Genomic DNA, 20,817 nt, shown 5'->3' on the forward strand with positions numbered 1-20,817 from the left:
AGCCAAACACATCCTGTGTTTTTGTTTTATTTCATAAATTCCTTTTGATTTTTTTCCATTTTGCTTTTCAAATGTGAATGTTCACAGTCATCACCACACAAAATTCAACCTGACCCGATAAAAGATATTTTTTTTCTTGATATAAAATAACAAATTCATCAAACTAAATTAAAAGAACAGCATGGAGCATGTCGCCAAGTCCCTGTTTTCTTTTTCTTTCATTCATTGAGTAATTGTCTTTTTTGAAGAAGCATCAGTATGTCTCCCTCCCTGAAGGCAAAGAGAGATGAAACACAGGACAGTGGTGCTCTGGGAAGCTTGTTCACAAAGGGTCCCATATGAAATGTGTGATTGGGCAGATAATAAAACTAACAGATTGGCAGAGAAATGAGTGGCCCTTATAATACCTTTTCACCTATTTGAAATCCCAACATTACATCGTATTAATACAAGTGACAGTTTTTAAAAACAAAATATTTGATGTCATTTCTTTCTGAGCCACTGAAATAAGATCGGACACAGGGAAAATGGAGACAAATAGCGATACATTTACACAGGAACAAGCATTTGCACTTTGCATTCTTTCACACTCACAAATGAGCATCTCAATCACACACACATTCAGCAACACATCCCATCATTTTTCCCATCTGACCACTGATGTCAGAGCTTTCTTTATTTTCTACAACAATCAGAAAGAAAAAATAAGCATTTGATTTAAATGGCATCAGCGTGTGATTCTATTGTTTATTCGTTCCCAAATAATTGGAAAAAAATAAATTACATTTAACATTAAATTAAATTAAAAGTGAAATAATTTGACCACATTGTGCCTGAAATGTTAATGCAGGTGTTTCAGTCTGTATCTCAGTCTGTAGTTCATGAAAAATCATCCTTCATGCACTGGTTGAAATTCAGAGATTCAGTGTTTGTCTTCATTCTAGAGGGAGAAAAGAGGAAGAGGCAGGATTGACAGTTTCTCTGTTCAGTTTGTTAGTGGCTATAATCCCCTCTCCCTCAATCCGTCTCTCAGTGCGGTAATGTTAGAACAGAGTGACACTGCTGAAAAGCCTTCTGCTCTCACAGACTTACCTTCATCTCATGACAGAACTGATGAGAAACACAACATGACGAACAGTACAGAACAGAAGAGAATTAAAACAAAATAAATAGATCTCTATTTCCCGCCCACAAAAAAACCCAAACTGAAATGAAAGGAACTCAATGTGGAAAATTATTCTGAAATGAAATAATGCTTTTGAAGGAAAAGATAAACATAATTTTTCGATTTTTTGTTTTTCTTTAAATATAGAGATGTACACATTTTTCTTTTGGACACAAAATGTGTTGGGGGTGATGAGGGGGCAGCAGGTACGACAAGAGGAGGTCGAAACAGGTGAGCAAAGTAGTGGTGACACTTCCTCAAAGGAGAAAAGGATTGGTGCTCGCTCCTGTCGTTCCTCCGCCTCCCACTGCTCCTCCTGCCCCCATCACTCCTCCTGTTCCAGCAGGCCCACCCAAAATCAGCTGCTGAGGTGCTGCACCTCCGGGCCCCAGCAGAGTCGTGCCCGGAGGGGCCATTGGTGACAGGCTGCTGTAGGGGAGGCCCATGGGGCTGGCCTGCATCATGCCCATCATTCCGGGCGCCCCCATCCCCACACCCATGGGCCCCATGCCCAGTCCTGGTTGCACCATGCTTAGCATGGGATTGGGAGGCACAGGACTGGAGCGCAGGCCGCTCAGACCCAGGGACGAGGGCTGAGGGGAGATGGACGTCATGGGTGGAGCAACGCCGAAAGGGTTGGAGGAGGCAGGCGTTGGAGAAACGCCCCGACTGGAAATGGTGCTGCCTGGAGTCACTGCCATGCCAGGAGCAGGAGATGAACCTGACGAAGGAAAAAGACGCAGCTTTAAAAAAAGAACGAAAAATTAATGTCTTTTTATTTCTGTTTTATTTTATAGAGGAACTTTCTGATTGTCCCTGACTCTCAGTTTGTGGCAAAAGGTGACTGGGTCTTTGCTCTCCGGGCTCCTGAGATATGAAATTCCCTAACAGAGGATCTCAGATTGGCCAAGTCTGTATCCACTTAAAAACTGGCTTATATTTATTTAGGCTCTCTTTATGGTAATTATCTTACAGTTACAAATTTATCAATAAAGACATCATATCCTTAAGCTTTACAAACCTGACCAACAGTTTTTCTTCGAGATTTTAAAATAAAACAATACACGTTAAAACTAAATGCCAATTAATTTAGTAGCACTTTACTAAAAGACCCAGAAAAAAACGGTTCTCATATTCAATTTACATTATACAATGAAGAAAAACGCAAGACAATCTGGTTCATCTTGATGGCCACTCTCACAGACTGTTCTTCTGAGACACAGAAACACACTTTAAAACTTTCAAAATAAAGTCGGATTAAACTTCTGTTTAGGGTTAGTGTAAGGGTTATGGCAAGTGTTATGATACCGAAAGTTAAAAGTAAAAAACCTGACCTACAAAACCTGATTACAAAACGTTTAATGAAGTCAAGAAAACAGTCTGCATACAGGAAAAAAGTTGCCCCATGAAAACATTCTAATGTTGAAAGCGTAGCTTACGTAGCTCAATTAGCTGCTTGGGCTATGTAGCTTAAATAGCTAAGATAGCTAAAGCTCAGATCACAGAGCAGTTACGTAAGCTACTTATCTCTATAGCTGAGTTAGTTTTAGCTACGTTTGCTAAAACTCACATTTCTAAAGCTAATTTACCTATAGATAAAGGAGGTACGTGGCTAGCATAGCAATAGGTAAGGTCACAAAGCAGCTATGCAAGCTATGTAGCCACATTATCCATGTAGCTAAGTAAGGTTTAACTTTGTTTGCTAGAGCTCAAGCTGCTAAAAATCACATTTCTAAAGCTATACAATACATTGTACTGTACTGTACTGCACTGTACGGGCAAATTTCGGCACTTCTGTCCTGGGATATACGCCGTCTCAGATGAACGGTCTGTGAGACTGGACGTCAGAGTACAGTCTGCAGCCAGACCCCTCTCAAAATATGTGCTAAATTTTCCAATATTACAAAATAAACTGTCAACAATTTCTATTGTTTCTAACATTTCCTATAACTCTAAACAGAAAGATCATAATTCATTGAATATATTTCACAGGTGACTCTGTGGCTTCCCTTCAGCCTGCGGGATTAGCTTTGCTTTATTTTCTTGTAAAAGCTTTGATAGGTTTATTATAAAGTCACATGAATATCCCACTACAGCAAAGTTATTTAGGATGACCTATCTGTAGTGTAGTGTTTGTCATTATTGGATTTACATTGTCCCAGAAAGGTTTCAGTTTAGTACAACTCTAGGACACAGTAAAGTTCACCTTCTGGTCATCAGTGAGCCTTAAATTGGTTTCTGTCTGCTTCTTATGAGGAAATGAGGAAGAACAAAACTCTGTTAATGCTTGTGAATTTCAAGATGAATATGATGGTTCCAGATGTTTGATTTGACCTGTTCAAACTTATTTTATATCTGCTGGGAGTTAAATGTTACAGGGAATGTAACCACACCTCATGATGACATCATATTCAGTTAGGTAACATGTCCCTACATGGCCTACAGCAGGGTTAGACAATGACAGAAAGTGCATTTACAGGTAGCATTTGTGACTAACCTGTGTTCTGTAAGAAGGGGTTGTGCGCTGAGGAGGAAGAGATAGAGGGAGGTGGCGGCTGTTTGGGTTTGGGTTTTGATGACACAAGGGAATCGAGATCCACCAGTGCTGCGTTGGGGCCAAGGAAAGACTCTGGAGTCTTACGAACAGGAAGTGAAGAACCAAGAGATGACAAGTCGAAGGGCACTGGTGAGCCTGTGCTGTCACAGCCGAGTGCTGGGGACCCCCGTCGCTCTGGGTCTCCTGAGGAGGGAGGAGATGAAATAAAGACACAGGATACAAAATAATTCAAGCCTTATGAAACAAACTTGGAAAACAGCACCACACAAACTAGAGGAGGATGAAATGTAAGACAAGACAGCTGTTGTGTGCATGAAACTGAAAACTTGAGTGTCATCGATTCTAAGTGTGCACCACTACCTCAGTGATTGTGCATCTATGTAGTTTTATGTGTGAATGTACCTGTGCCGTTAGTGTGTTTGGCGGTGCCACTCCAGATGTCGGAGGTGATATGGTCAGAGGCAGGGACAGTCCCGTCCCCTGCCCAGGGGTCTACTGGCCCCCCCGAGGAGGAAGTGCTGGGTGGCACCGGGGGGCCCCAGGGGTCGGCACTGGGGGGGGTCACGGCTACAAGGGAGGGGAAGGAGACGCAGGGGAGGGGAGGGTTAACACAACACCTTACAGGTACAATCCACAGTAAGGAGGGAGCAGGAAGCTGGGCTGGGTTTCAACACTGACGCTTCTCTCCTTGACCTCTCAACAGGTGACGATTGAAGCCCACCATGTTTAATATTTAATGTCTGTAACTCAGTGGAGGTAAAGGAGAGATAATAAGAAGCTACCCCACACATTAAATAAACACAAAGGGGCAAAAGAGGAGACAGCTCTGGTTGAGACACAGCCACAGTCAGTCCTGAGTAGAAACAAGAGGATAAAAACCCCTGATTTAGACACAGAGGGAGAATGGATTCAGCATGCTAGCTTTCCACATTACACACTGAAAGCGTGTGAGTGAAAGAGACATGACTGCAACGACATGACAGATAATGAAACAGGGCTGCTCTAAAGACAGGAAATGAAACAGTGAAGTGAAGAGGAGTAAAGGTCTCTGTCCTCTTTCATCCATAAAACAGGAGATGTTTCTCTTTCAGCCATGAGAACATTTCCACCCACCTGATTGGCCGCAGAGCTCACATCTAAGTGTTGTGACTGCTTACCTGAGCTTGCCCAGGGGTCCACGTTGTTAACTTTGTTGGACGTCTCCCCCCATGGGTCTGGAGGAGGAGCTATAGTTGGTGGGGCGCCCCCACCCCAGGGGTCTGAGCTTGTTGGAGATGTGGGTGAAGCGACCCCCCATGGGTCTGGGGCGGCAGCAGCGGTTCCCCATGGACCTGAGACCGCAGGGGGAGGAACTGTGGGCGGAGGCGAGGGGCCCGCAGAGCCCACAGTGGCAGCAGCAGGAGCACCCCAGGGGTCCACGGCACTCAACTCCATCAAAGCGCTCTGAACAAGAGAGAAGTCATGGATTCGTTTTTCAGCAGATAATCTCAGGAGGAAACTAAATGTTCTCACCCACATACACTGAGGTCAGGTAAATGTGCTGCGTTTATAGGAAATTCACAAAACGAGAAGTGGAAGAAGACTAAGATAAACCAGATACCAGACAAAGATTTACAAAGGTGCCACACAATGTTGAGTCTACAGTAGATATGAGCATTACTATTTGCTTTTAATTATTCATCCTTGATAATTAGAACTGAGTTTATATATGTTATACTCAATGCACAGAACTGATCACTTGCCCTTTACTCATATTCTTTCCAGAACAACACTCTAACAACGTTCCCATTTGCTGTACTTCTACACTGCATCCACAATCGTTAACAGCTTGCACCCAGTGTTGGATTATACATTTATTGTGATATTGAGGAGAGCCATGACATGAAGGCACACAGCAGGAGCTTTCCTATCTTGCTTCACACATTGTGCAGCACACCATCTTGCCCCTATTAGGCCAGAGATATATTTGCTGTTAACTGCGTGGACCTGGATGCATCATGCCTGCCACACATTCTCAGCATCGGTTTGATGCATCGGCTCGGTTCTCAAAAATAAATAGAGTGCAGACTTGTGATGCAGTATACACAACTGGCAGAGGCAGTGTGGAGGTGGACTTGTGACAGTCAACACAGCAGCAGAGACAATAACTGCTCAAAGTTTTATGACATAAGCCAAGTCTACTTTACACATCTTCATAATGGGTCATTGTCATTACCAACATGTTTGTCAGACCAGCTGAGACAGATAGTTCTGTTTTAGAAATCGCTGAGTAAGCCTCTTTAAATAATAAAAATAAGATGCAGTTCAAAAAGTGACCATGCAAAGTGGTGACTCAGGCAAGTGTGATCATGGCTGTTACACAGTGGATGATGATATTCTTTAAAAAATAATGAAATTGTTATTGGCGAGGACTCTTCTTGTCTTATGTAACAACAACATTGACAAGGCTAGATGGTCACTAACTAAAGCAATACCCCAGGAGTGTTACATTTGTACTCAGATGAAAATGATATTGAATCAAAGTGCAGATTGTGTGTCCTGACCATTATCATGAGTCTGAGCTGATCCAATGTTACTATTGATCATCGGTGTTAATATTACGTTGATTAGGACCTCTGTATTAACGTCATAGTAATCTCCTCAAGTGTCTCAACATTTGTACTTTACATCCCACATGTTGGGTAGCTGTGTATGACATGAGCTTTCTTGTGGTTTCCTCCAGTGGCACAGGCCATACACAACTAAGAATATTCAGATCACTGATGGCGCAGTCGGATACGCATATGAGAACTCAAGGTGAAACAGCCAGAATATCTTTGGCCTTACTCCCCTGTTATCACCTCTGGTGGATCAGGGGCAAGCATCTTCACTCGACCACTGCAGACAGGCCGCCACAAAGGAGTGAATATTATGCCGTGAGTTAGGAATCCATGGGGGTTGAAGAAGTATATAAAAACTGTAGAAGAAGGGAGTTCTACATACATAACCAATGTAGTCCAGCGTTTTGAGTGATCAGCACCCTGGGCTGAAAAAGGGGCAATAGGTCAACTGTTTTTGCCATCGTGCCTTACAGTGCTCACGGTTGAAAACTGTTCAACTTTTGGAACAACACTGCGCTCGTTAAGGTCCCTTTCCCATACTTGTCAATCAAAATCAAGATGGGGCAGGACTTCTGACAATAGCAGAAGAGAAATCGATCGAACTCATCTTTCTTCGTCTTTTATCAGGGATTATTTTCAGGTCTGCAGCTGCTGACTGTGTCAGGATGGGATTCCTTTACATTGTCAGTCTGTCTTCTGTGTGATATTTCCTTAAAGTACACAAAAATGAAGCACATTGGGCAATTTTTCAAATGTTACAGATTCTACTGGGGAAAGTGGGATTCATTTTTGTAATGTAGCAACAAGAAACACTGGTGAGAAGCACTCTGAAGTGGAGGATATCGGCATAGCAAGTGCTAAAAAAGCCTGCTATGTATATAGGCCTTAAATTATTTAATTTCAACTGTTGATGTAGTTCCATGGGATGCACTTAATTTTAGCTCGTGTGCGTGTGTGTGTATTACATTGGGAGAGCACATACCTCCTCAGGCTTTGCCTTCTCCCTCTTGCTTTCCTCGATGGCCATCTGCAGTCTTAGATCATCGCCTCTGCGCAGTCGCTCCTCCTGTTAATCACAACACATTGTGATGTCAACAACATGACACACAACCTCAGAGCACACACTACAGGTAAGAATTAAGTTGCATTTTACAAAGTCAACAAGAGAGGGACACGGAAAAGAAAACTTGACTTATTATTACCCTCACTGATCCAAAATAACGAATTTAAAACTTTAACATGTTTTGCCTTCCTCTCAGTTTTGTCTGGGAAAAATATGTCATTTTTGAGCAGTTGTACATAAAAATTAAGATCATTCTAAGCTGTTGTCTAAAGAGAGTCAAAATGAGTATAAGAACTGTTGTGACAAGTGGTTTCAGATATGAGTCCCACTGTAAAAATAAGTTCTAGGCTTAACTGCAGTTTCCCACCACAGTGGCTCTTTAGAGATACATGCAGAAGCAGCTGTGGTTACTGTTCTTGTTGACAAAGTCTCTTACTATGATCATTTCATGGAAATTGCTGGTTGGGTTTTTTCTGTTAGTGCTGCTCCACTCTTGAACACAACACTATTAAGGAAGTCTTAAGTCTAGAATAAAGAGGCTACTTTGTGGGGTACAGATCGTACGATTGTATGGAAGCCCTCAAGAAGGGTTCAAGTCTGACCTGTGGCTCCTTTCCCACATCATTTGAACTAAAACACCAAATCATCCTTTAAATGATTTTCCTGGGACATCCCTTCCAAAAGGCAGAGTTGTAAACATGTTGTATACAATAGGCATCCATGTTTATCACTCAGAATACAGTAAACAAAAACAAAAAAACACAAGAAACAGAAGTGTAACAGGTAAAAGAAAGAGAAAATGTGAAGTCCAGGACACAGCAGAGGACATGCAATCAGAGATGGGAAGAGGGAGGAAAGAATAATCATACTCACACTCAGTGTTCAATTTAGTCAGTTATACATATTTTACATTGCCATGCAAATTCAATAATTTCATAAGAGTTGGTCCATTTTTGGGTGCCAACTTTCATGCAGTTTTACCACACCTCGACAAAGATTTGAAAGCACCTTCTTTGCACTCTTTTTGGGTGCAAATGCTTCAGTGAGTGCCACAGCATTATCTAACAGGCTCTCAACAATCTGATTCAAATTTGTATCTTGGAGAAAATTACACATGACAAAAATGAGCATGAATTTATTTTCTTGACTGATTGATACTTGATGTGTTGGAGAAATTCCAATCAACAGAGAGAGAGAGATAGTTGGTTGCCCAGTTGCCCGAGCACACTCTCTGCCCCTGACCTTTTGTTGCGTCTCTTTGCTCAGAGTGATTGCATAGCGGAGCTCTGCGTCCTCCAGAGGGTCTGCGTTAGTCTGGGGGAGGTCAGGTGTTAAATGGTGAGAGAAAAGCTATGTGTATGAAGTGAACAATACCAGAAATATACCTCTGTGCACATACACAGCTGGTTTAAACTACAGACTGAGCTGCAGGAAGTTATGCTTTACTTTTCAGCTTTCTGTTACCTGTTCTGCCTCTTCTTTACTCATGGCCAAAGCCAACTGGAGCTGTAGATCTTCTTCTCCAGAGCTCTGTGGCCAGGCCTGTTCAGGGTCTGCCCCTCCAGAGTGAGAGCCCACTGACAGGCTGCCCCCCAGGCTGGGTGCTGATGGAGCTGAGGAGGCTGGAGGTGGAGGAACATATTCATATGTGTGAGAGCGACTTCAGTGAAACCACTGAAATTTGACAGTGATTAAATCCCTCCTCAATGTTTTGTACCTCTGACTTTGCTTAGATCCTGTTTTAGGTCTACTCACCACTGGAGGTCTGTGCCATCTTCTCTTTGGTTTTGAGGGCGTGGATTCTCTCCTCTCGTAGTCTCTCTTCATCTTTAAGCAGTGTCACCAGCTGTTTGGCTTTCTCTCGCACATTCACCCCCTGGAAAATACAAATGTAGGAACACAAGCTGAAAATGTATTATTTATTCATTAAATACATCACAAACAAAACATATTCTATCAATAATGCAACAGATTAACTTATACACCTAACTGCTCATAAAGCAAACCTTTAACATGCATTAGTCAGAGTTAATAAACCATAAAAACTTTTATGGATGGCTCTAAGGTTTGCACAAGAGGCCAGAAAGTGTTTGCAGAATGTCCTTTAATAAACTGTGAACTGCTTGTTTGACAAAGGCCACTTGCGTTCCTTAAATGTGGACCTTACTCATGAATCACTTCAACTGTATACACCTCTTTGTAGACATAGGTGTGTCTGTGTACCTGGTCTTTGCCGTCTCTGTCTATGTACTGAAAATCTTTGAGGGTCTGGACTGCGTATATGTTCTCTCGGCACTGTTGGGCAACACGCTCTGATCCTGTCTTGATCAGGTACTCCATGAGAGTCATAGCCTGGTGGAAATAAAAAACACAACCAATCAATAAGACAACCTCTGAATGAATGTGAAGATGGAAGTAAAAGCAAATGTTGGAGCTGTTTTAATACTTTTTTCAGGCTGACTGTTAGATTCCATATCCTCAACTACAAATGCAGCCACACGGCTCGTAACAGGGCAAATCACACCAATCAACAATATGAAAAATAAGAAAAACCATTAGTATACAAAATAGGAAATATGTATTGTTTAAACCAGTGCTACTCAACCCGCGGCTCTCGAGCCGAATGTGGCTCTTTAGTGACCAGTTGCGGCTCTTTTAAGGCTTACTTTGAAAAAATCCTCCTGAAATCTTTTATAAAGGTGAAAACTGTCAGCAGTAAAGACTCACTGCAATAAGTCCTATCAATAAATCTATTTCCACACAAAGAAAACACACTTTATCTGCCAAATTCAAATGAAAACTTGTATATTATTACCATTGGATGCGTGCTGGTCTCTTCAGTAAGTTAATTCATTAAAGGTGTGCTGTCTTGTGTTCAAAGTGAAGCTTCTAATGCCCTCGTTTTAACACATTTCTTCAGTCACTTCCTGCCTATGCTCTCCTATATTTGTATTTGATGATGATTTTTGCAATGTGCATCATCATCAACAAGCCAAACACACATGGACAGAACAATTTGTGAGGGGGAACTGCAGTTGTGAGGCAGGGCCAGTTTTAGCCATTTGGAGGCCCATGGAAAAGACCAATACAGGGACCCTCCACCTTAAGCTAAAAGCAATAATAATGGGAGGGAAAAAATTTGCAAGCATCCCTTTGAGTTAACAGAGTCACATGACTACAGTAAACGTCCAAATATTAAATATAAATACCCAAACAGACACCCAGTATTCATCAGCTCTTTGAAAAGCTTCTTATAGCTCTAAGTCAGCACCAGGTGGCAACCTCTGGTCCTGAAAAATGAAGCCAACGCGGAAGTGCAAAAAATTGCTATACCGTGAGTGTCCACTTGAGGCTGGCTGCAGGAATACCAGAAGCCCTGTCTGGACACATGTTAAACAGCTGGTTTTGACACTAGAATACACTGGTTTACAGCCTAGTTCAAAACACCAAACGTGTCTCATTAGCTAGTGTCTTATTGTGCTCCCACTATACAGGGGATGAATATTTTTGTACCACGATCGTTTGGATTATATTTAGGATGAAAGCTGATTGGCGTGTCTCATTTGATTGACAGATAGCTAGGCAGGCAGAAGCTCTGTTTCTGTAACCAGAATGCTAGCTGGCAGGCTGACAGGAAGTCACGCTTAGTGGGCGGGCTATTAGGTTGTTTCAAAGTTCGCTTGGGACCGCAATTTCAATATGGAAGCCTCCACGGATTAGCTTCAAGAGCTGTTTGTGTCTGCCTATTGTAAGCAGACGACTGACGTCACACGGGGTTTGTCCAATTCTTTCTACAGTCTATGATCAGCACATTCTGATATTTAAAAAAGACTTTAATCCAGTTGGAACTTACATTAATAAAAACATATGCTATACAGACATTTTATGTAGCCTATTGGATCCTATTTAACAACACAATAATCCACCAATTCACTGTTTCATTTCAACTATGGATAGATTGATCATCACATCCCCGGTTTTGGAATGTGGCTCTCGTGAAAGTATTTTTATAACAATGTGGCTCTTGGGTAGAATAACGTTGAGTAACATTTGGCTCTTTCAGCCTCCAGATTTAAGTTCATTTAACCCAAAAGTCTGGTTGATTTATCAGTGTGAACTCAAGAGCGTTGTTGCCCACTTCAAGATGCAGCCTCAGGGATGGTTCATGAAAACTTGAGTACAGTCTGCAGGAGATGTGAATGCAACCATGCCTGAGTACAGGGTGGTCATCAGTAAACACCATATCTGTGCAGCACAGGCCTGTTTCTTCCTCTGAGCTGCACTGTAGATGTGGAAGTGCACATATATAGGTAACAAGTTCAAACAGGTGCAGTTAATACAGGTAATGAGTATAGAACAGGAGGGCTTCTTAAAGAAAAACTAACAGGTCTGTGAGAGCCGGAATTCTTACTGGTTGGTAGGTGATCAAATACTTATTTCATGCAATAAAATGCAAATTAATTATTTAAAAATCATACAGTGTGACTTTCTGGATTTTTGTTTGAGATTCCGTCTTGCACAGTTGAAGTGTACCTATGATAAAAATTACAGACCTCTACATGCTTTGTACATGCTTTTGTGGGAAAACCTGCAAAATTGGCAGTGTATCAAATACTTGTTCTCCCCACTGTAGTTGCATAACTGAACACACAATAATCTAATATTTGTTCAGTAATTATTCACATCAGCACATGTATGCACAAACCTTGTACACATGTCTCCAGTTCTTGCCGTGATCATTGAGGCGTTTCCACACCATGCTCATGATTTCCGAGAAGGCCACAACATTGTAGGTCAGATCAGCGATCTCTGACATCAGAGAGCTGCTGGGGCCCCATGGGTCATTGGATGTTGCCTCTCTTACCTGGACAGTGACACACAAGAGATACGATTCAATTATCCTAAACCCCGACTGTCTGTGATAAGAATAATCAAATGGCTGATACTTTGTGACTATCAACATTGTTCTGAGTGGCTACGCAAACTCAATCATAGAAAAGGCCGGAGAAAGGCAAAATAATGAATGGATAATATGATTAAGTCATTTTAATGAGGGGAAATAGTGAGGGTGCTTCACAGTAATATTAGATTATTAGCATCTACGTGATGTCATAATGTCATCGGCCCTGCAGAGGGACATACGGAGGGTGTGGGTGTAGAGAGGAAGAAAAGCGGAATAAGCAGAGGGACACACAACCTTGATTTCAGCCTCTGAATAGTTGTGGACGATGTTCTTTACTTGTCGCCGTAGCGATGAGGTCGACATGGCAACGGTCTGGCCGTCGAGTTATGCTGCAATCTGAACAGCAGATGGGGAAGACGTGTTGTAGATTAAAGTCAGTGCAAACAAACAGCGGCAGGGTAAAGCACATTGTTATTTCAAACAAAGACAAATGATAATGACTTATTCATTAAAAACTTCAGGATGGTAACGAGTTAAAAAGACGACAGGAGATGATGTACAAGAGTCTGTGTGAGAGAGAAGGAGACCTTGAGAAGAACAATCAGAGTGTGAAAGATGGTGTCTCTACCAGAAATCAATCTTAAATCACATGATTACTGGAGCACACCTGTTACACAAAAATGATGCTCAATGAAGGTCTCTCCTTTGGTGAATCTTCTGCCCTTTCCTTTCTTCTCTGGCCTCTTAGCCACTCATTCACGGAGTGCTGTGTCTCAGTTTGTCTGTTTCTTCCCGTGGCAACATTGGGTCCAAACCCGCAGGCAGAGGGAAATGTAAACTATGGAGAAAGATTGAGATTAACATTTAGAAAAGCAAAACTACTGAAGATATAAAATCTAAATCAGAGCAGTGTTTCTCACAGAATGAGACTACACTTGGGTGGTAGAGAGGGTCATCCCACCTGCCTCATTTCATAGCTTTATTTTTTGTGTGTTTCTGTACTTTTCCATGTGTTTTTTTAGTAGTACTTTGTAGAAAGATGCCAAATTTTCATCACTTTTCTCTTGAAATGTTTCACTCAATATTCCATAATCACAGCAGGTGAGCTGTCTGTCTGAAGGCTTATTGTTGATAAAATAGTGTATTTCAACCATCATCCCAGAGAGCAAGAGGATACCAGCAGCAAGCAGCTGCAAAAAAAGTCTCAATGACAACATAAGAAGCTGAATTTCTAAGATACATTTGAGGAGTGACATACTCATGCATGGATGGTGATTACATAGAAAAAATGGTCAGCAGATATGCTTTAAAGGCTGTAAATACACCTTGTAGATCAACTGGAGTATCATCCATGTAGGAAACACTGCAACAGCATGCAAGAAGAAGATAAAACTTAATGCTTGTGCAAATTCTAAACTAGTCATTCTAAAATAAGGACAAAACAAAGCAGATATTCAGCAACAGAAATCACATGATTTGCTGGTGATCCACACATGGCTCTTGGTCATAGTTAGCATTTATTATTTATAAACTTATTTTTGCTTATCAAAGTCAGCGCTGTTTGACTTGGAGAATTAGAGGGGGTTAATTCCAGAGGAACAGAAACTAAAGAAATTTTTTCAGGTCTTAAGAATTGGCAGGAAGACTGAACAGACTGATCCTGCACCAACAAGAGGACTAAATTTGGAGAAAAGTAACTTGGGCTTGAAAATAAAAAGGAGTTTAAATGGGACAAACTTTGTAGGACATGCAGGGTCCGACATTAATGTTGCCCGAATGCCCGGGGCAACTTCAAAAAGCCGACGGGCGAGCAAAACTTGTAAGGACTTACCCGATCGGGCAAGCACGACTCTGAGCCTTTCTATTCATTAATTTTATTATTTTCCTCTCTTGTTTCTGTTACTACGGAGCCCCCGAGTAGCCAGATGCAGTGTGTCGCGGCCTCCATTGGTTGAGCGTGTCTGCTGACATGCAGACAGCTGTACAAACTTTAGCTAAAAACCTTAATGAAGGTAAACACTGTCATCAGAAAGATTCATGGTAGGTCACATCAATAAATATGTTACCCACATAAAGAAGACAGGCTTTAACTTCAAAATTTGAATGTTTATTATTTTAAATCCGTATTTTATTACCGTCGGATGCACTTGACGGAGGAGCGTGTGTAAGAGAAGAGAGCAGAGGAAGTCCGCCAGTGGTGCATCTCTTCAGTTTGCTCATTCATTGAGGTGTGCTGTCATGTTTAATCTGAAGCTTCCCATTTCCTCATTTTTACTTTTTCTCCAGCCACTTCCTGCTGATGCTCTCTCAAACCCATATCTTATGACAATTATGCCAATGCACGTCATCACTGAGAATAACACACACGGATCACACGTGGAGATAACGTCATATCTATGAAATCTGTCTAAACGTGGGTGTTTTATTTTATCTTAAATGCACTAATGGTCATAAATATTGTCAAAAGAGCAGAAATATAAAACCAAAGCTCCAAAATGAGGCAGGGTGAAACAATGTGTCTGGAGAGTTGCAGATGTGAGGCAGGTCTGGTTTTCGTCATTTGGAGGCCCAGGGTAAAGACCACTATGAGGCCTCTCCCCCTTTTACTAAAGGATTAATAATGAGTGGAAAAAAATTAGAAAGCATCTCTTTTATGTTAATAAAGTCACAAAACTACAGTAAATGCCCCAATGTGAGATATAAATACCCAAATAGCCAACCATAATTCATCATTTTCTTTGAAAAGCATCTCATAGCTCAAACTCAGCACATTCTAATATCTTAAAATTTTTTTAGGCCAGGTGGAACTTTCATAACGCTGGTGTTGGGCCAAAGACCGGTATCTCCAAAATTACCACTTTTCCGGGAATGAAAAGTTTTTAATCAAAAAAATTAAAAACAAATTAAAATCATGAAAAATTGAGATACAAGGTTTTAGCCTGTTGTCAGTGATAAAAAAAAATAAACACATGCACATTATCAGTGACATATTGGTTCTTCTGACTCTATATAGACATCTGTATCCCATTTAACCTCATAATTATCCACCAATTCACAGTTTTATTTCATTTCAACAACAGATTATCTGATCTATTATGTACCTTACATTCCCGGTTTGTATTGTGGCTCTCGCTAAAGTATTTTTTAGACAATGTGGCTCTTTGGTAAAATAAGGTTAAGTACCACTGGTCTAACTGTTACGGTTACAGGGTACAACTGTGAAATAGCACTTTAAAGGGGCACTATGTAGTTTTGGAGAAGACCTTTTTAATCAAACAAGAAAAATCTTAACTGGTTGATTTTCACGTGTCAGCAAAATTTCTTCAGTTTCATGATGAATAAATCACATAAAAACAGAAGAAAAGCACCATTTTATACTTGGTGCATATGTAGCAGACCCCACCACTTCTTTAGTGTTTCACTGACCTCATTTTCCTCTGAGAATAGTTGGTTTCATCATTTACGAAAAAAATATTTCTAAGTTTGTATTATTACCTTATTAGTATTTTAAATATGAAATTCCTGAGTTTGAAGTTCTTTGGAAAAAAAAACCTGGTGAAGCTTTCACATTGCACTGATCTGTACAAAGTTAAATATAATTTTTCAGTGGGCTAACACATAGCTTATAAATACAGTTTTCTTAAGAAAGAACTGTTGTGTATTGCTTTCCACAGTCGACAGGCAATGGATTTTAGTTCTATGTATGTTGTGAGCAAAATGTATGCACCTGACAGCCAGAAAAAGTACCTCCTGGACAGGGCAAGTAGGAATTTAGATGGGGCAAGTAGATTTGGGAAGCACTTGCCCTGAAGGGCAAGTAGGCAAAAACCTTGACATTGGACCCTGACATGGTTCAAGTACATGATGTTGCATTTCAAAACAGTGACATATTGATGACTGAGCAAGTCAATAATTACTTTAACATTTTGGACTCATTTGCATAGCCTCTTACTGTCCAAGACGGTCAAAGTTGTGCAACTCTTAGAGCTGAAAGTGCTGAATTAATGGCTCCCATAATTTAACAGTTGGTTCTCTTTAAGATAACAGTAAATCTGATCAAAGTTACTTTAATTTGCATTAATAAAAATTTTATAATCCACAAATTCAGTTAACTGAATATCAAGCAAACTGGACAAATGCTGGCCAACTTGAAGGAGAGCATAATGGTTAGAATAACTGGTCCAACTGTTTTGAAATTTTATAAAGCAAGAAGCTAATCTAATTAGAAAACTATTTTAAAAAATAAATAAATACAATTGTGAGTTGCAGCCATACGAACTACCATCTTGGAAAAACATGTTGCATAAGGGAGCTTGAAAGTAAAACCAAACCAAACTAAAACTTAAACATATTACAACCCACAGTCAGGGGTGGAAAATAACTCATTATCACATTTTCTCAAATTACAGTGACTGAGTAGCTTTTTGTGTACTTGTACTTTTTTGAGTACATTTCGAAACCAGTTTTTGCTTCAGTATATTTTGAGGATGTATTGTACTTCACATTTTAAAAAGCATCAAGTACTCAGTAAAAATGTCAAATTGAGGAGGTTCTAGCTTTCATCAGTGACATTAAACTGGTCAGGTGCACATAGTGAGAGAAGGATCCTGCATTACTTCCAAAAACAGCTGTCTCACTTCATTTTAAAAGTGTTTTTACCTAAACAATCAGGTTTGAGATCCAGATTGTCATGTTGTTTTTGCACGATAAGGAAACATTTTAAAACCCCTTAGTAGCTACTCAATACAAAGTAGCGTACTTTTAGTAACTTTAAATGAAATACTTGAACTTTTAATTGTGTAGATTTATAGACCAGTATTTTTACTACTACTGAAAAAATGTTCAAAAAAAGTTAAGTGTTTTATGACTTGAGTGCAAAAGTCTTGTACTCGTCTGATGTCACTGTGGATGAGACTAATGATAAACTAAAACAGCCTATTACAGAGCATACATGGGCCAAGCATGAATTAGCCATCAAAGTTTACATTGGTCAGCTATCGCCAGGTGGTGAAATGCACAATGAGCAAGTCATCTGCAAAAATGGACAGCTGACAGGGAAAAAACAAAGTCTTGTGAAACATATTACCTCTAACTGGTGGCTGAATTTGACATAAACATAACTGACTGATCCTGGCAGCTGCTGCTGGTGGTGTACTGGCATGCAGAGAATGATTTTGTGGCACAATATCGGACCCCTCAGTACCTACAAAGCATTGTTTGTATTTGATTGCTTGCACAGCAGGCTGCAATGTTGCTGACCAGATGCATCCTTTCACTGCCACAATCTGCATTTTCTCACCTAATACATCCTCTCTTAGCACATGTCACAAAGGGACAGAGGTAAGAAAAACACTAAAAACTTATCAATTCACCTGCAGAACTAGCTTTGTGATCCACAAATGCTTTAGGGGATATCTGTTAAACAAAGTCATCATCCAATTATTTTTAAGTCCCTTAATAACACTAACGCATTATCAGATCCATGCCTGTGAGGGACATACTCTTCATTTTGGGCGCCAAAAACATGTAACTTTGGACACGCCTTTAACTGCCATGTCTGAGAAAATGAAAGGAGGGACAAAAATCTCTTTTCTAAGAGAGATAAGTTTAATCTGACCCCCTACAAGCACTTTCCCTCAAGCCAGGCTAAGTAGGCAGCTTTCTCCATTCCCTAGCCTCCAGCAGACATGTCAGCAAACATGCATAGACTGAGTATTTACTCTGATATGCATGCACATCTGAGAGGATTTCAAATTCTCATAAAACCGTATGGGTTTTTTGTTCTATTTCTTACTTCACAAAATGAATACTGACTTTCCACCGACTGTTTTAAGAAATCTTAAACTGTCAACATGAAATCCAGCATTGCAATCGTGGCTTACTATGTTTATTATTTTTTCAGTTCCTAACTCTATGTATTTTTCAACAAACAAAAGCAATAAATTGTTCTATATTATTACCAACACAATATTAGATAGACTAGACTAGGCTGAAAATTTTGGAAAAAAATCCTTTTGTGATTAATTTGACTCATACTACAAATTCAGCATGAATACTTGTATGGAGGGAAAAATGAGAAAGTAGGATTTTTTTTTTTTTTTAAGCATTGTGGAAAAAAATTAATGATTGCATGATGTGTAGGGCGTAAGATCCCTGCAGCAAAAACATTTTAAACTGGTATTTTTTATACACATTTCAGGTTATAGAAATATTGCACCTTCTATAATTTAAAAATCGCCACAGACCATATTTGATTTAATCTCAATTTCGATGAATTCCCCAGCCCTAACATGAACTACACATTATATTGGTTATCTATGTAGTCACAGCTCTTGTTTCCGGTATTTAATCTACTTCAATTGCATGAATGAGAAAACTACACTTAAGACACAATTACTAAGTATCTTCCTTAAGCACTGCATGGAAAATAAACACTTGTAGCGTGTGGCATACTTTTTTAAATTAGTAGGTCAAACAAATATGAGACCATGTTGCATAACCCCACATTAGGCAACCATTACAAAGTCAGTTCAGACACTCCTGAATCTCTGTACCAAAGTTCATACAACTAATCACAAACTTACCTCTGATAGGAGACCTAGCATGCTTTCTTTTGGGTCAAATACCTCAACAACATCTGAGACTTTCAAAAAAGTATTTTTGATTCTGTTATCAGCTAACAAAGACAAAAGACACTTCCCCTTTATTGACATGGTTGATTTACTTAAATCAGCACCCCAAAAAGCCAGTTTAAAATGGTTGATAATGATCTGATTAAATGAAAGATTGAGGATAGGCACATTAAAGTAAGAAGAAGAGCTGGCCATACTTATTCCTCCTCTCTCTTGCATGCAGCTGAGGTTGACAGAGAAGTGATCCCACACCCTGCTACCCTGCATACAGATAACGTTAACAACCTGACCAGACAACCGCTGCTCTCGGCAATACCTTCAAGCTGGCCAGCTAGCGAAATGTTAGCAGCCAAAAAGTAACCTGGCGTTACGTTAGCTTACATTTTTACGTCTACATTGAAGAGACAGAAACGTCAAGGGTCTGGACAACAAGTTAATGTGTGCTCTGACATCGAAAAGCATTGTGAAGTGGGCACAACTGAGTCTAGGGTTGTCAAAAGTTTCGATACATCTCGATAACACGTGTTATAAAGATGCTGTCATTATGGTGATAATAGTCTATAAAGGTATCGAAACGTATCCTTCATAAGACAGGTGCGTTAAAGAGGATTAAATCTATCAAAAATTGCAACTAGCACTGATCATGTATTATTTCTTATGTTTAACAAGAAATCCCCCGATGCACGTAGCAAATGGCTTATATTCCTATTGATACGAGTATTGATATCGGTTAATTTTGACTAGCATCATACTTGATTTTATAATTCTGGTATCATGACAGTCCTGTTGAAGACTACGGAGTCTAGACAGCAGGTTAATGTGTAGTCTGACATGGTCCCACATTGCTAATAATAAAAGCCTTGTTAAAACGAGAATAGTGTCAGAAACTGTTTGTAAAACATAAGTTTACGAGCAAAGCTATTCAGCCAACCAACGCCACCTGTCATCTTCTAATTCTACCTTTCTTTTTGCATCAAACTCCCATTTCCACCTGAGCTAATGGAAACAGTTGGTTAGCACTTTGACACCAGGGTTTGAGTAAAGTCTAGGTAAGTACACAGGGTTACAGGAGGGTGTAGCTAGCTGCAAACTGCCAGTCAAACTTACTTAACGTCAACCGAAAGGCAACCCCCTCGTCTCAACATTGACTCCTAACAGACTAGAAAGGTATTTAAAGTTACCTACCAGTTTGAGTGACAAAATAAATCACTTGCTGCTCTGTAACTGCTCCTAGGAAAGATTAGCCAGCTAGCAAGGCAGCTGTTAGCTTGTTAGCTCCTGCTAGTTAGTTCGCAACTGGCAACATGTCTGAGAGACTGTACAATGTTTGGCAAGGACACACCCTTCTCCAGGACAAATATGAAAGCACACTCTTATTTTAAGAGGCAAAATGTCAAAAAACACAGACAGAAAACCAGAATATAAAAACAAATCAGGTGTGTACTGACCCTGTTGTAGCCTGAATGTACGAGGAGATGGCCGAATTTCCGCTTCCGTTCTCGACTACAGGAAAGACCGCACCCCCTGTAGCTTTGTTTTCCTGGGATGGTAGTAACAGGCTCATGAATAATTTATAGACTATTTAAAGACCAAAATTTAACTCCAAATGACACAGGTATCAAACGACGTTGATGAAAGTCTTCTGGAGAGAAATAAGGACGTGACTGTTGGTGGGTGTTTGGTTTCATTGCTCTGCTTTGGCGAATACACGCTGTCTCTATATGAGGAAGATGTAACATCCTCTTTCTGTGTATTATTTAATAACTCAGAGTTATGGACGTTTTGGGCACTTTTTTTCCAGGAGAAGTAAAATGTATAAATGTGATTTAACATAACCATCAATGTGAAGGTAGCAGTGGTGGGAACAGGGCTGCTCATAAGGGGGGAGAGCCCAGCC

The 20,817-nt window shown here is 40.3% G+C and overlaps 1 protein-coding gene across 3 annotated transcripts; it reads right to left on the reverse strand.

Moving 5' to 3' along the window:
* Positions 1-13: 13 nt before the first annotated feature.
* Positions 14-20,447, reverse strand: epn1a (epsin 1a). Of its 3 annotated transcripts, none has more exons than XM_041792488.1 (13): positions 20,369-20,447; positions 12,956-13,126; positions 12,583-12,684; positions 12,091-12,249; positions 9,609-9,737; positions 9,141-9,261; positions 8,850-9,007; positions 8,628-8,699; positions 7,305-7,388; positions 4,880-5,165; positions 4,125-4,289; positions 3,663-3,905; positions 14-1,886 (listed from the first exon to the last, which is right to left on the reverse strand). In XM_041792488.1, the coding sequence occupies exons 3-13, from the start codon at positions 12,649-12,651 to the stop codon at positions 1,423-1,425; spliced, it is 1,950 nt and encodes a 649-aa protein (XP_041648422.1). In that variant the 5' UTR covers positions 12,652-12,684; positions 12,956-13,126; positions 20,369-20,447; the 3' UTR covers positions 14-1,422. The 3 variants fall into 3 exon arrangements, with proteins under 3 accessions (XP_041648422.1, XP_041648421.1, XP_041648423.1); XM_041792487.1 differs by lacking the exon at positions 20,369-20,447 and adding an exon at positions 20,106-20,231; XM_041792489.1 differs by lacking the exons at positions 8,628-8,699; positions 20,369-20,447 and adding an exon at positions 20,106-20,229.
* Positions 20,448-20,817: the final 370 nt, after the last annotated feature.

This window comes from Cheilinus undulatus, linkage group 8, assembly GCF_018320785.1.
Source record: "Cheilinus undulatus linkage group 8, ASM1832078v1, whole genome shotgun sequence".
Lineage (NCBI taxonomy): Eukaryota > Metazoa > Chordata > Actinopteri > Labriformes > Labridae > Cheilinus > Cheilinus undulatus.

Excerpts from the sequence above, each read along its gene's own strand:
- epn1a (XM_041792488.1), bottom strand. The coding sequence starts at position 12,651 with ATGTCGACCTCATCGCTACGGCGACAAGTAAAGAACATCGTCCACAAC. Across the intron at positions 5,166-7,304 it reads AGAAGGCAAAGCCTGAGGAG|AGCGCTTTGATGGAGTTGAG; the intron begins GTATGTGCTCTC and ends TCTCTTGTTCAG. Across the intron at positions 4,290-4,879 it reads GGACCCCTGGGCAAGCTCAG|CCGTGACCCCCCCCAGTGCC; the intron begins GTAAGCAGTCAC and ends CCTCCCTTGTAG.